This window comes from Vulpes lagopus, chromosome 3 (genome assembly GCF_018345385.1).
Source record: "Vulpes lagopus strain Blue_001 chromosome 3, ASM1834538v1, whole genome shotgun sequence".
NCBI lineage: Eukaryota > Metazoa > Chordata > Mammalia > Carnivora > Canidae > Vulpes > Vulpes lagopus.
In genome coordinates this window covers 131,417,150-131,433,298 of record NC_054826.1, presented here as the reverse complement: position 1 = coordinate 131,433,298, position 16,149 = coordinate 131,417,150, and the positions used below count along the sequence as shown (strand labels likewise).

The following is a 16,149-nucleotide window of genomic DNA, read 5'->3' as shown; positions in this document are numbered from 1 at the left end:
TCAGGAGACCATGCCCTAAGAAATAAGGTAAGAGAGAGCCATGTAAGTGTAAAGTATAATTATGACTATCATAGTTTAGCAACTCAGAGACTTTGGGCCCTTAAAATCCATGGTAAAGGACACTAGTCCCCCAGGAAAGGAAAAGTGAAACGTGCTCCCCAGAGAACTTTCAGAGGAGAGGTGTGAGGGCTGGGGCGGGGGGGGGGGGCAACACAGATTTCTGGGGACAGTATAGGAATATGGTAGGGGATGCAGAGATTTAAAACTCTGGATATTTAATATAGGAGTATCAAAGACAGAAATCAATATGCTTTATATACTGGGAACTAACAAGAACAATTACGAAGATGTGGTTTGGCTGTAGGGAAGGAACACCACCGTCAAGAGTCTGACAATCTTGAAGTACAAGAATGATTACACTCAACTGTTTTCTAGTTTATTACTCCGATAGCACACCATATCCACTTACTTAAAAAAAAATATGTAACGACAGTTAGATATCATACTTGTCCAGAAGAGGTAGCACATGAAAACTGTGCCCTTTACAAACAGGAAAAAAAATGCAAAAAAATACAAAATTCATGCTTTACGAAGTCACTAGAAAGCAGCCCAAAATAAAGACATTTCATAAAGGGTTCTTTTAAAACAGTGTATTTGAGCCTATAAAAATGTGAAAAAGCAAGACAAGTTCCTCAACTATACTTACTTCAGTGCTGAGAGCTAAAAGATAATCAGAATTCTGAGGACTATACATCATCTGAGTCAGAGGATGGAAAGGGAGATTGGACTGAACAAAGTTCTTTGCAAAATCTGATGATCTGAAGATTCTTCCTCCGTGACTTCCTCCAGATACCTCTGCTGTTAAAATCACCTGATTAGGAAGAAAAAAAGTTCAGATTCAGAGTATAATACTATAAAAGCACAGGAAGTTCTTATACCATTTTCACAAGATATGTGTTAAGAAAATTTCCAAAAGAAGTCATAAAAACAGATTAGTTGGTGTACTGTACTATTCGAGGATTAGTCTTATAACAAATATTATCCTAGATTGAAATAGTGGGTCATAACCACGAATATAGCCTGCTCAGTTTGCGATAAGCTAGCTGCCCAAAGACTAAAATGCTGTCTTGCAGATTATGTGCTGTGATGCCAAACAACTGCTACATAATTACAAAGAGTTTAGCTGGCTCTTGGCCAGGGACCAAAAAAAAGAACCTGTGTGAATTCCACTCTTTTGTGAACAACACTAAATTATGTTTTAATTTTAAAGCATATTAATAACAAACTAAATCCATCACTGTATATAACTGGATCACTCCAACATTGTCATGACAGCCCTGCATGTGGTATCAAGTGCAGCTTCATATGCGTATGAATGAGTCTCACCTTTCCAGAATTCTCAGGACCAATGGCCATGCCAAACTCAGTCCGAATGAAGGTGTTATTGATGAGATTTGTAATATCCTTAAAGTTCTTTCCATAGTCTTCACTGAAAGGAAGAAAAGCAAGACACATTTAGTACGCAGTGGTCAAGGACGCTCCTGGGCTCCTGCCTGGCTTCCGTTACCCCTTCCCACTGGCTTTGCTGAGGCACTTGCCCTCCTCTTAACAGCTACCTGCCTCAGGGGAGTTGATTCATCTCTAGCTCCAGTGGTGGGCAGATTAGTCTGAAGGAAATTCCACCCCCTTCCCAGTGATGGGGTCAGAAATGGGGAGCGGCCCAGGTTGAGCCAATAAGGGGAATTCTGGGGTCTTTGAGGAAAAACAAACACCTAACAAAATGATCTTCCTTTAGACCAATGGTTCTCAATCAGTGCATTTTTGTATGCCATCCCCCAACCCGACCACAAACATTTGGCAATGTCTGGAGATATTCCTGGTTATCACAATGCAGGGGTAAGATGCTGCTGGCATCAAATGGGTAAAGGCCAGGGATGCAGCTAAATATCCTACAATGCACAGGATGATTTCGCAATAAGAAAAAAATTCTCTGAGGCTGCCTGGCTGGCTCAGTGGTTGAGCATCTGCCTTTGGGTCAGGGTGTGATCCCGGTTGGGGGGATCGAGTCCCACATTGGACTCCCTGCAGGGAGCCTGCTTCTCCCTCTGCCTGTGTCTCAAATGAATAAATAAAATCTTTAAAAAAGAAAAAAAATTAAAAAATTATCTGGCCCCAAATGTCAGTAATATAAAGGTCGAGAAACCTCAACACTATAATATGTGAATACAAAGCAAAAAATTACTACAGGCACTTTGACACGATGAGAGCACAACTTGAAAAATAAGCCAACATAAGTGGAGAGAACTGTTGAGGGAATTCTGGAATTCCGGAGAAGCAGAGCCTTTGACACTGGATTAAATCAACGCTGAAGCCCATCCTTCTTCTGTATTTAGTTATGAGCCATTAATTCTCTTATTATTTAAGCTGGTCTGGGTTGGGAGGTCTTCTAAATATAGCCCAAGGCCTCCTAACTAATCTATTCACCCACAGTACTCATGATAAAGCTGTAAGCTAAGGAGCAGGAGTCCCAAAATACCCCCACTCCCAGAGGTTGCTGTACCAGGCACCAGTCTCGAGTGCTCGCCGTGCACACAACACAGCTAAGGAAAACAAACAAATTAATCTCATCTCTTCGGTAGTCCAAGCTTTCCCCAAGTTCATTCCAACAATATTTTTGAGAGAATTTCGTGTTTAGATTTTGAAAACTAAAAGCAAAAGTCAGTAGCTATCTGCCTCTGACGGGTTTAATACTGTGTGCAGTCTGCTAAAACATGACATAGAATGCAAACCCTCAGTATTCATTAAATCTAATGTTCAGAGTTGCCTGGGTGGTTGAGTATCTGCCTTCAGTTCAGGTCGTGACCCTGGGGTCCTGGGATCAAGTCCTGCATCAGGCTCCCCGTGGGGAGCCTCCTTCTCCAGATGCTATGTCTCTGCCTCTCTCTGTGTCTCATGAATACATAAGTAAAATCTTAAAAATAAATCTAAATGTTCATCAGTGTAGACCACTGTATAGTGCAAGTTAGTTCCAAATTATATATGTAATGTTCAGGGGTCTTCGCTGATAGAATATATATATGACCTAACCAATTTTGGTAGTGGCCTCAACAAATAAAGAATCACAGAAATGCAGAACACGAGAGACACAAGGGACTAAGGAGAACATCTTGTCCAACTCCCTCATCTCACAGATGAGGGTTCAAGAGGAGGCAATTATTTGTCAAAAGCCAACCAGTTAATTCAGGGCAAGACTGAAACTACAATGCAAGTCTCTTAACTCTCAGTCCTATACTAGAGGCAGCTTTTAATTATTTGTGAGGAGTTTCTCTCTCTCTCTCTTTTTTAAAGATTTTATTTATTTATTTATTTATTCATTCATTCATTCATTCATTCATGAGAGACACAGAAAGAGAGGCAGAGACATAGGCAGAGAGAGAAGCAGGCTCCATGCAGGGAGCTTGACGTGGGACTCGATTCCTGGTCTCCAGGATCACGCCCTGGGCTGCAGGCAGACGCTTAACTGCTGAGCCACCCAGGCATCCCTCTCTCTCTCTTTTTAAAAGGTTTTATGTATTTATTCATGAGAGACACAGGGAGAGAGAGAGGCAGAGACCCAGGCAGAGGGAGAAGCAGGCTCCATGCAGGGAGCCCGATGTGGGACTCGATCCCAGGTCTCCAGGATCCCGCCCTGGGCCGAAGGCAGGCACTGAACTGCTGAGCCACCCAGGTGTCCCTAGTTTTTCTCTTACAATGTGTAGACCTCCACAGGCTTGTCTGGGCTGGTGGGCTGGCAGTAAAGATGGGCTGAGAGGAAGCTGGAGACAGAGAGGAAGGCAGAGTCTCTGAGCATTTGCCTGGGTCCTCGACAGTATGCGGAGTAAAATACACACGACTTTAAGTTGTCTTACTCTACCTAAACAAAATAGGGATGAGACACTACCCAACTGATTCTTTACTACCCTTTCCTTGGCTTTGGAGTACAAGAAGTGTTCTTATCCTCTGGATAGCAGGTCAAAGGGATATGCATAAACAATCCCTGGCTCTATGATGTACATATCATCAGCGCTCAGACAACCAACCATCCAATGGGGTTACTGTAGTGGTTTGCTTATCACCAGCTTACAAATCTCCCCTCCTTCATGACATCCCCAGGGAGCCTCCACAGACCTGTTGGCAAGCCTGCTTGCTTTTTAAGAACTTGGCACAACAAACACATCCCTGCCCTTCAGAAAAAGAGAGCAACATTGAGGAAAAAAAAATCATCTGCAACAACACTACTTTAGCCACTTAAAAAAAAAAAATTGGAACACAATGGACTAGTAGTGACCTGCTAGGATTTATGTAGGGTTCTGTTAAGGCCACATAAGTCCAAGGAATACATTTTAATATAACACCTGATTTTTTAAATTTTTATTTTAAGATTTTATTTATTCATGAGAGACAGAGACAGACAGAGAGAGGCAGAGACACAGGCAGAGGGAGAAGCAGGCTCCCTGCAGGGAGCCTGATGTGGGACTCGATCCTAGGTCTCCAGGATCAGGCCCTGGACTTAAGGCGGCACTAAACCGCTGAGCCACCCGGGCTGCCCGTAACACCTGATTTTAAAGTAGCTTTATTTAGGGCACCTGGGTGGCTCAGCTGGTTAAGCATCCAACTCTTGGTTTCAGCTCAGGTCATGATCTCAGAGCCCTAGGATGCAGCCCTGCATCACCCTCTACACTCAGTGTGGAGACTGTGTGACATTCTTTCCCCCTTCCTGTCCCTGTCTCTCTCTGCCCCTCCACTGCTTGCTTGCTCTAAAATACATAGATTTTAAAAATCTTTAAAAAAATAAAGTGGGTTTATTTTCTATCAGCACAAAATATACACCACTCTCCCTCTGCCCCTCAACCCTCCCTGCTCACTCTCTCTTAAAAACAAAACAAAACAAAACAAAACAAAACAACAAGTATAGATATCCTTGTTTGGTTGGCTTTCAGGCCTAACCATTTCTGTTTATTTAGTTCATTTTTACCATGATTAAGTTGCTAGAAATTGCAACACACAAGCAACAAGGATGACAACAAACAAAAAACCCAAACTACTGTTTTGTAGTTTTCACTAATCAGCAAAGCTTATACAGTACATCCTTATTGTTTCTAGAGTCCATATTTGCAAATTTGACTGCTCACTCAAATGTATTTGTAACCCTAAAATCAATACTCATGGCACTTTTGCATCATTTGCAAGCACGCATAGACTGAAGAGCATTGGAGTAACCCAGCACGCACTTTCCCAGCTGAGGTCCAAAAAGGGGACCCTTTGCTTTCTTGTTTCAGCTCTTATACTGCCATTAAGTATCTTCTTCACAGTCTATTTAGTGCCATGCATTTTGCATTTTTTGTTGGTGATTCTGCTATTTAGAATAGCATCCAAGCACAGTGTTAAAGGGCTAGTGTTCCTGAGCACAAGAAGGCTTTGATGTGCCTTATGGAGAAAATACGTGAGTTAGTGTCTTCCGGGTATGAGCTCAATGTTAATGAATCAATAATATACATTATATAAGGTGTCTTTCAACAGAAAGGTGCATTAAAACCAGATTATGTACCGATCAATTAACAAAAATGAATGTTGTGACCAGAGGTCTACAGGAGCCTAAATCTTTCTTTCCCGTAGGAGCAATGGTTTGAGTATTCACCAATTCAGTATTCATGGAGACTGTAAAATAATGAAAATCAACTGTACTGAAATTTCTAGTTAAAAGACCAACAGGGAGAATGTAGCTTATTAAAATGTGGCAACATAACAGCAGACCCAACATCATGGGCTGGTCAGTAAAATGGGTAGAATTTGAATTCACATTAAGCTGAACTCCCAATACCTCAGTCTCTCTCTCTTTTTTTATTTTACCCCCAGCTGTCTAAGGCTACCTTATGTCTTTTTATTTTAATATTTTATTCTGTTTTATCTTACTGAAAAACGCATGCATGTTTTCTGTAGATGTTTTGAAAATGCAAGTGATAAAATAAAGGGCTAAGACATTGTGAATAAAATCCTGAAACTTTTAATGAGAAGGAACACGAGTATGTATCCGGTGTCTCTATTTTGCTTTGGTTAACAAGGCAAGTCTACTAGGCATTTTCATGGGAATATTTCCTAAATGAGGAAAATCACCTAGTTTCATGATTTTTATATGCCCTAAGTTTATAAAAGTGAAGCTGTAGTAAAAATGCCATCATACATCTTAATAAACTTTTTAAGAAAAAAAAACAGTAAAATATATTTTGTAATGGAATTTGTGCTAACCTTGTAACTAAAATATGCAATCATTATTAATAATCTACTGCAGTGAAAACTGAACTAAGCATAACATTAAAAAGGCTGTCATATAAGATGTCTCCGATAAGCCAGTTTACTATGCTTTGCTTTAATATCTGTTACATACCTTTACATTAACCTTTTTTTTTAATCTCAAGTAACATCCTTAAAAATTTACACTGACACTGGAATAAAATTTAATATGAAATTAAGTACTCACAATATGCTCTAATTTCTAAAAGTTTGACTATCAATACAAAGTAAAAATTACAAATAAAATAGCACCAGTTTTTTTTTAAAGATTTATTTATTTATTTATTTGGTGAAGAAGGGCACAGAGGGAGGGAGAGAATCTCAAGCAGACTCCCCTTTGAGCGTGGAGCCTGACACAGGACTCAGTCTCATGACTCTGAGATCACAACCTAGGCCAAAATCCAGACACTTAACTGACTGAGCCACCCAGGTGTCCTGAAATAATTTTATGGCAACTGGGTACAGAATTTTGGTATAGAATCATACTTACATGTGTTTGATTAAGTTGATCTTACAATGAAAAGTTACTCAGGAGGCCATCAGACAAAAGCATGCAAAACATTTTTCAGTTGCCAAAAATCAAATCATCATCTTAACCATAGATATAGTTTATTTCCTTTTTAACTTCACATTTGAAAGAGGAAATGTACTTTACAATTACATAAATTGCTTAACAGAGAATCAAAATTACATCTATTTAAATATAACTCCTTTAAACTGAAGGTATTAATATATTATTCGATTTTACCTAATCAATGCCTAGGAACTGTATTTATTATTTCCCAAATCTTTCTATAATTCTTTTTTATAACCTAAAGATCAAGGTATATTTCCCTCTAACTCGGTGTAGTTAACAAACACAACTTCGTTTTATTCCTATGAGACTCTGGGCTGTATTACTCAGAGCAGCTGGCATGTGATAAAGTGCTTTTTCTTTGAATCCCAAATGAACCTTTGGCCACATAAGATTTAGTACAGAAAGATAATCCAATAAATAATATAATTGTGAGAACTGTGAAAAACAGAGTCTTTAGAGTGGATTCAACAGGCTTTTATTTCATTTTTCAGTGGGGGCAACCTCACCATATCCAAGACTCCTCTTAATCAAACTGCCCCCTCCCCTCTGAAGCCACACATGGCTGGCATGCTCCACACCATGAGTTACTTCAGAGTGGCCAGCCCAGCTGGAAAAGCAACGAGGCCTATTTGCAGTTTCCACCTGAACTCTGGAAGAGGTCTCACTTCATAGCAGGGAGGAAATAATATTCAAAATGACCTTGGAAAAAATAAAAAACAACAAAACAAAAACCCTGCTGTGCAACACGAAGCAGAAGAACCTTAGTCACTTGAGACCATGTGAGAAGCAAATAGGATTGCTTTCTAGTAAAGTGTGTGTTGAGGGTTCCTCACAAGACTAGAGAAATATAGGATGTTTGGGCTGGTAGGTATTTCAACAGTAACATTTAGTGATACTGCTTTTGTTTTGGTTTTTTGGCTATCTTAAAGCACAGAATTGAGAAGTAAAAGGATGGGAAAGAGAGTCATGAAAACACATTCTACTTCCCCTGGGTATGACTCATGAACCTGCCAGGTCCAGTTCTAGCCAAACGCTTAAAGAGTGGTGGGGGGGTGGGGGGATAGTTAATTCAGAAAGCAAGCAAGCAAGTGGCCAAGGCAATAGGTAGAGAAGATAATTCAACCTGGTGAGGGAAGAATTTAGCAAGTAGCCTTCACAACATGTAGGGAGGGATCCATCAGAGAAGAGGTTTTCATTTGCTACTAAAAAATTGGAGGGCAGCTTCTGTGACACAAACATGTGTGATATTTACCACAGCAGCATCAGGAATACTGAAAACATTAGCTACAACCCAAGTGTTCAAGGGGATAGTGATTAAGTTCTGTCAATCTAACAAAAATAATGAGTTACTAGTAGAGGGGTTATGAAAAATATACGAGCACTTACGAAACAGAATGGACATAGGTTTGACATATTCTGTTGTGACACCAGGTGTTAGTAATATTTGCTGGGGCAAGGGTATGTTTGCATTTGCAGAAGCCATGGAAGCATGTGGGGGCAGGCAATCGTTTTTAACCAACTGGCACCAAAGGCTTTCAAATTCATTTTAACAACTGATACAGCAGTGCCAGCACAGGCTGGCTACGTGCCATCCCCGACTGTTGTGCCGACAGCCGCTAACCCCACTGAGTCCTCACTGCATGCCAGCCACTGCAAAGCACAACTTGCAACAGCTCTACGGTGACCATTATTACCATCTTTCTCCTACATATGACAAAAAACTTAGGGAGGTTAAATGACTTGTTCGAATTCATTCTGCTTGCAAATGACAGTGCTGAGATTCAATCTCAGACCTGTTTGCCAACAGAATTGGCAACTTTACCCTGGACCACACTGCTTCTTTCCCAAGACTATGTAGCTATATGAATAATACAAAAGGGAAAAATCAAGATAATAAAGTGTAAATAAATTAAGAATACACTTTACTTTTTTTAGGGTGATTTTTTTCTTTCTTTTAAAATTTCCAAATGTTTTGTAATACAGTTGTTTTGCTTTTATAATGAAAAGTAAACTGGTAAAAAAAACTATCATAAGGAAAGATTTTATGACAGCAAGGTTTTTTAAACACTGGAAAGAGTTACTGAAGTTACAAATTTAAAACAATTTTTCCCCCTCCTCAAAACAGGATACTTTTCATTTGTCTGAAATGCTTCAATTACTGTTCTATCTGAATAAACAAGATCACCTATAGATTATAGCCCTTTCTAGCACTGGGATTCTACATGCATTGTCAATCTTTATCAAACAAATAAAAAATACCATCAGTCTAAAAATTATAGAGAAGCCAAGGTATTCATTCATTCAATTACTATGTACTGCCTGCCTTGAGTCAGCTGTTTGGCCAGTTGGTGGAGAACCCTAAGTTAGCCAAGAACCTTGCTTTCATGGAGCATACAGCAATTTCAAGATGGCAATTCCTTCTTGGCCGATTTTTAAACCAACATTGCTGTGTTGAAGGGCAGAGAGCATCGGATCCAGGCTCAGGAGCAGCAGCCAGTGATCATACCTACTAGGGAAGGGGGGTTAAGGCTGATCCATCTCAGAGCTTCAACATGGACTCACTCCCTTCTGGACCAAGACCAATAGTCAAAGAAGGAACTCTGAGAGAGTATTGTGGCTCTTGGGAGATTGCTTGGCCCTGGGAGGCAGTTTCTATGTCATCTGCTGGCATGTCATACTTCTCTAGGTCCCTTGGGGGGAAAATGAGATAGGCACAAATGACTGAGGAGACAATTAGTAATTGCTGAGAATTAGCTGGTCTTGAATCTTACAATTAAGGGAAAGAACCTAGTATTTAACCAAGCTGTACCTCTGAGAAGACAACTCTAAAACTTTGTGAATGTCACAGTATAGATTATGGTTCCTGAACATACTGCCACCATCATTACCAGTGTGAATATGATGACGCACTTGGGTTAGGTCTGACCTGAGAACTTCCTTCTGATCTGGAAACAATCTGTTTAGGGCTCAAAATACGTGTCCATTTTATTTTAAGATAAATCACACTCATTTGGAAGGTACAGTAAGGACTGTTATTTCAGGGATATAAAAACCATTTGTGTTATTTCAGGGATATAAAAACTCACAATAAATACAAAGATGGTTAAACTCTATGCTACCCTCCCACAAATAAATACCCATTTAAATGAAGAGATACAGACCCCTACAGACCTTCCTTCATCTTCCTTTCTTGTTTTGCCACTCAGTGTGGTCAGCCTAATTTCTTTGGAACTAGATCCCTTTTCATACTTCTTCAGGTTGCTAAACGGACACTCAGTGTGCGAGTGTGACAGTCTGGTGAAAATTTAAGATGGCTAGAAGATCCTTTTTTTTTTTTTTTTTTTTTAGAAGATCCTTTAAATAAACTTTTAGACTCCGTCATGTCTATAAAAGTAGGGAACTTACATTCACAATGTGTTACTCAGCCAATGCCCCAGCCACATGTTATGCACCTCACCTTCGATATAGCTTGGACTGTCCGAAAGTCATAATTACCAGTGGTACATGGAAGGTAGTCAAGACTAGAATGATCTGGGAAGAGACAAAAGCATGCAGTCAATAAGAAAGATAGTCCAGTTACATGCTTGCATGTGATGGGATTAAATCAACATCTAAAAGATTGTCAATAACCCTGTTCTGTGGTAGCCTATACTGTAATGTCAGAAAACCATGAAGGGGGCGGCCTGGGTGTTTCAGTGGTTTAGCGCTGCCTTTGGCCCAGGGCCTGATCCTAGAGACCTGGGATGGAGTCCCACGTCATACTCCCTGCATGGAACCTGCTTCTCCCTCCTCCTGTGTCTCTGCCTCTCTCTCTCTCTCTCTCTCTCTCACTCTCTCTCTGTGTATCTAATGAATAAATAAAAATCTTAAAAAAAGAAAAAGAAAACCAAGAAGGACCACGTTACTAGGGTTCACCATGACACAGGATCTCAACTCAATTTGTTGAAATGGTTCCATCACATACTTTTGAAGTAGTGAGGCAGAGCTCATCAACTACACATTATAATAAAGGAAGGGTTCAACTATTTTGTATCTCTATAATTTTAAGATAGTCTCAGGCAAAGATCATCCCTTTTCCTGCTTACAGAGGTTTAAACAGTATGGGTGTTCTAACAGAGGTCAATATGTCACATATATTTATCCTTTTCTTCCTTTCCTTGCTGTTAGTTCCCCATGAAATTAATTTTTCAAATAAGTATTTTTCTAGACACAAATATGCACGAGGAAAAGATTCTGATAGTAGTTTAGTGTAAGAGGGGAGGGAATCTCAAGTAGCCATATAACAAGAAACCTTAGAGATACCAACTATCTTAGATAAATGGATACATTCTGGAAATTGGCATGCTACTCAAATTGTAGAAGAACCGGAGATGTGTTTAAAGACATTCTACCAGAAGTTTAAAAATTAATTAAAATAAGAAATTTCTGGGTAGCCCCGGTGGCGCAGCGGTTTAGCGCCGCCTGCAGCCCAGGGCGTGATCCTGGAGACCCTGGATCGAGCCCCACGTCAGGCTCTCTGCATGGAGCCTGCTTCTCCCTCTGCCTGTGTCTCTGCCTCTCTCTCTCTGTCTCTATGAGTAACTAAATAAAATCTTTAAAATAAAAATAAAAAAAAAAGAAATTTCTAACTTGCTTGTCAACACTAAAATTCTATTTCTTTTGGTTCCTGATACAGCGGTTATGTGCCCCAGTGCCAGGATATATACATTATCAGAATACCAGAGGGTATGAGCTGTGGCCTCCTCTGCCTTTGTTCAGACAGAAGGACACAGAGCTGGGCAACACCAAGCCCTGATTCAATACCTGAGACCACCCTCAGCACACCCTCCTACTGGGAAATCATATATACCAGCAGGGATAAGGGGCTGACGGACTCTTTCTCCATGGCCCCAGTCCTGGCAGTGGCTCCTCTGTGACAGGAGAAGAGACAACAGATGGAGCCGAACAACTATGAGCCCTGGGCGCCATAGTCCTTCAACGCTAACCACAGGAAAGGACACAGGAACAGTTTGGAGGAAAAAAAAAAAGCCAAGATGTGCGACGTGCAGTTTTCTGCTTATATACAGGGGTCTTCCCAAGTATTGTGAGGCTCTTGTCTGAGCACATGGCACTCTTCCTCCTCTTTCTTCTTCTTGCTCATCTTGATGCCAAGAAGCTACCAAAAACTAAAAAGGTGTCTATCTTCCTATTATGGAAGAAGGAGGTGACCAGATGTTCCCAGGTTTAAAGCAAAACCAAACCAATCACAGCTTCCTGAAAGTCTGTACTGCAAATATGTTATTTTCTGCAACGGAGGTTGGAGACCATTTCAGAAAGTAACAACATTCAGTGTTTAAACTCCTACAATCAACATCTTCTTCTCACCGCACTGAATTAACAGACACAAAATGCTACTTACCCCAGTGCCATCGCCAACCCAGGACAAGGATACTGAGACACTGAGATCATCAAACACATGCTATAAGGGAAAAAAAAAATTGATTTAGAATTGTCATCTGTCTTTCGATCTCCGGTTTCCTTAAATAATTCAGAGCACATTCTTTTCAAAGTAATTAAGTTCATTATTATAAGGGGATAAGGATTCCCAGAAAAATCTGGGAGAGCTCGGATTGAACTACTTAACCCAAATTACAAATAACTTGGACATTTTAATTCTCTCACATACGAAGTAAGCCAAGCAGATGAGTTTTCTTACTGCACCAGATGGGGAGATGGAATAATCTAATTGCTTTCTCCAAAAGAACTAAATATAAAGATATAGAAAGTATTCTTAGGATGCTTTAAAACAAGAGATCACAGCCCACATTGACAGATATAATTGTAACCCAATCGGCATAATTTGAATTTTTCTAGGCAGCCTTCACAGTACAGTTGAGTAGTTATTAGCCAAATTCCTTTTGCTCCTAGGCTAACTCACTCACTCAAAATCACAAGGGACAGAAGCAAGAGCTGATGCCCTTCTTCACCTTTAAATAGTGATGATGGTGCCTGGGTGGTTCAGTCTATTAAGCATCTGGCTCTTGATTTTGGCTCAGGTCATGATCTCAGGGTCACGGGACCAAGCCCCATGTCAGGTTCTGTGCTCAGTGCGCAGAGTCTGCTTGAGATTCTCTCTTCCTCTCCCCCTCTCCCCCACCCCCCGGCTCTCTAATAAATAAATCTTTAAAAATAAATACATAGCAATGATGAGGATGATGAATTACGACAGAACAGTCTTAACAGTCATGGTAAGAGTGAGGAGAAAGAAAAGGGAAAGCTGGTATATTATTTCCAAGATATGTTAAGCATGTTGGAATGTAGTTATAATGATCATTATGGATTCTTTAGGGTTTTGGTTCTCAAATACTTTCTCTATTTATAAAATAATACATACCCATTATAGAAAATGTAGGTACAATAGAAAAAGTAGGGAGGTATAATAAAGAAAATATAAATTATTTATAGTCCTATCACACAGAGCTATTTAAGGCTAACATTATGGGTATAATCTCCTGGTCTCTACCATTTTTTAACTGATAAAGAATTCCTAAAAAGCAATACTGACACTTGGTAACAATTTCCAGCCATACACAAATGTATACGGGGTAAAGGGTGTTGACACCCCAGCATGGTCAAACATCCACATACAACTTTTGACATATAACTCCTTCAAAACTTAACTACTAATCGGCTACTGTTGACTGGGAGCCTTACCAATATCATCAATAGTAGAGTAACACATATTTTGTATGTTACACGTATTACAGGCTGTATTCTTGCAATAAAGTAGCTAGAGGAAATAAAGTGATACAAAGAAAATCATAAGGAAGAGAAAATACACTTAGAGTACTGCACTCCATTTATAAAACAAACAGAACACTCCATGTAAGTGGACCCATGCAGCTCAAACCTGTACTGTTCAAGGGTCAAATGTACAGGAAAAAGTGAAGAGCTTTCCTTTTCCCCTGTCACACGTCCTACCACCTCAAGCCCCACTCCCCTGAGAGCAGTTAATAGTTTAGTATAGATTGCTGCTAAATGTTGACGATTATGCTTTTCACCTACAAAGACTTACTGTAACTTCTTAAGTTTTTAAATCTTTTTTTTTTTTTTTAAGTTTTTAAATCTTAAGCAGGCCCTGCCTTTCTGAGTTTGAGCAGTTCCTTAGAATAGAGGCTACAACTTTATACTTCTTGGTATTCTCTGTGCCCACCATGCTACTTTACACACTTACTAAGCATTTGTTGACAATGATTCTACATCCTTCCCAAACCACAAATAGAACATGTCTATAAATGGTGGGACTCCTGCCACTTGGTCACTTGAGCCACTGCCCCAAGAGAGAAGTCTGTAGAACTATGACTTCAAACATGAATTGTTTTGCTGATCTTCTATCTTCTTTCATGGTCCTCCCGAATGGGTTTCTGAATTCACCTCTGCTGTCTCCTCCCCGGATCGTAAGTACCTCTAGATCAGCAGAAGCCTTGGGAGAACCTCTGTAAGAGGTCCAAGCAGGGCCTCATGGACAACTTGCTCACTAAACGCTGGATAACCCCCAAAAGCTCAGCCAGAGCTGCTCACAGCCCTGTGGGACAGAAAGGCCATTCATACATGTGAGCTGGCTAAGCATTGGAGAAAAAGTAGGGCTGCTAGAAACATCTGGAACCGGAAGCTAAAGACTGACACAGCCATGTGTCTTGTAAGATATTCCACACAGAGCAAGATGGCCTGTTCTCTTGAGTGAGGATATAGTGTCTGAAATTACATCAATGAGCTCCTTGAGGAGCAGGAATATCCAGAGCTACCACAGGCACCAGACAGACCACAGGGGCTCACAGTCATCTAAACACAGGCTATCTTTCCAAGGAAGGCTCTGGTCACCACAACTGACTGGGATAAAAGATAACCTGTATCTCTGGAGTCCTGGCTATCTTGATCAGGCCACAATATAGTCTTGAGCCAATCGGGATCTGCAACTCTTGCTTTTCAGACAAAGCCCTACATACCTGACCCAGTCAATGCACACTGGCATTACTCACATTTTCCTATTGCCCAGTCACAGTAGGAGGAGGATCATTAGATATCGCTAGCAACACCTAGCTTCACCTGAACAACTCAAAGGAGTTGGACCTCATTATCATTCAAAGAGTTCCTCTGGAAATGGAGGCCAGGTTTATTAACTATAATTGTGGTCTTTTGCCACCCCTAACCCCCCTTCCCTTCCCAATAACCAAGTACATTCTCCTTTTGAAAGCAAACTCACTGAAAAAACCCACTCACCTATGGCAAATGCAATTAACTTTTTATATTCCAGTCTTTACCATTCTTATACTAGTGAAAGTTAAAGAGAAAAAATGAAATCAGATCTAACAATGGTCCAAACCTCAGATGGAAAGCAAAGGACATATGGAAAGAAGACAAACCCAGGAACACTGGGGAACTAAAAGCATGGATATAATCCTACCCCTTCAGTGGGAGAAGGATTTTGGATGTTCAGGAAAGAGTGGACAACCAAGGCATGGTTAGGAGACAGAATTCACAAGTGTCAGCAAAAGGCTAGCAATTCTAATGGTTAGTGACCGATTATACTCGGTACAACACAAGTGTCACTCTACAATGCAGTGGCATCTTAGATGTTTCAAAATATGTATTACTTTTTTTTTTTTTTTTAGTTTTATTTATTTATTCATTCATGAGACACACAGAGAGAGAGGCAGAGACACAGGCAGAGGGAGGAGAAGCAGGCTCCCTGCACAGAGCCCGATGCGGGACTCGATCCCAGGACTCCAGGATCACACCCTGAGCTAAAGGCAGACACTCAACCACTGAGCCACCCAGGCGTCCCTAAAATATGTATTACTTTTAATGACAGCAACAAGAACCTTGGCTGCATCCCTCACTAGCCCTGAAGCCCATCTAGTGCAGAGACAAAACCTATTCATTTTAGGAACTAATATATAGCACAGCACATGGATGGCACTCCATAAATATTCAATTCATTTTCTTTATGAACTACTTGTGAAGCTCTGAAAAGGAAGATGAAGTAGAAAGGCCAGACCCACTTAATTTCCCCATGACAGAAAGGAGTATGACATGTAAAAGTTCTATTCTGAGAGGATTTCTGCCTCCAGCCAAGATGGAGTAACAAGGGTCAGATGTGCTTTCCCACCTGAAAAAAAAACCCCAAGACCACAGCATATGTAAAACAATAATAGTTTTCAAGGCACTGGACTTCAGGCAATGAAAGACAATGATCTCCGAGA

The 16,149-nt window shown here is 40.4% G+C and overlaps 1 protein-coding gene across 2 annotated transcripts in view; it reads right to left on the bottom strand.

The window, feature by feature from the left end:
• The window catches only part of SORT1 (sortilin 1), a 65,624-nt gene that overhangs the window by 30,697 nt on the left and 18,778 nt on the right, over positions 1-16,149 (bottom strand). For both annotated transcript variants that reach the window (XM_041747802.1, XM_041747804.1), the window contains exons 2-5: positions 12,306-12,365; positions 10,365-10,438; positions 1,387-1,489; positions 707-871 (exon numbers count right to left, since the gene is read on the bottom strand). In XM_041747802.1, the coding sequence (XP_041603736.1) occupies positions 707-871; positions 1,387-1,489; positions 10,365-10,438; positions 12,306-12,365 (402 nt within the window). The remainder of the gene's footprint in view (positions 1-706; positions 872-1,386; positions 1,490-10,364; positions 10,439-12,305; positions 12,366-16,149) is intronic.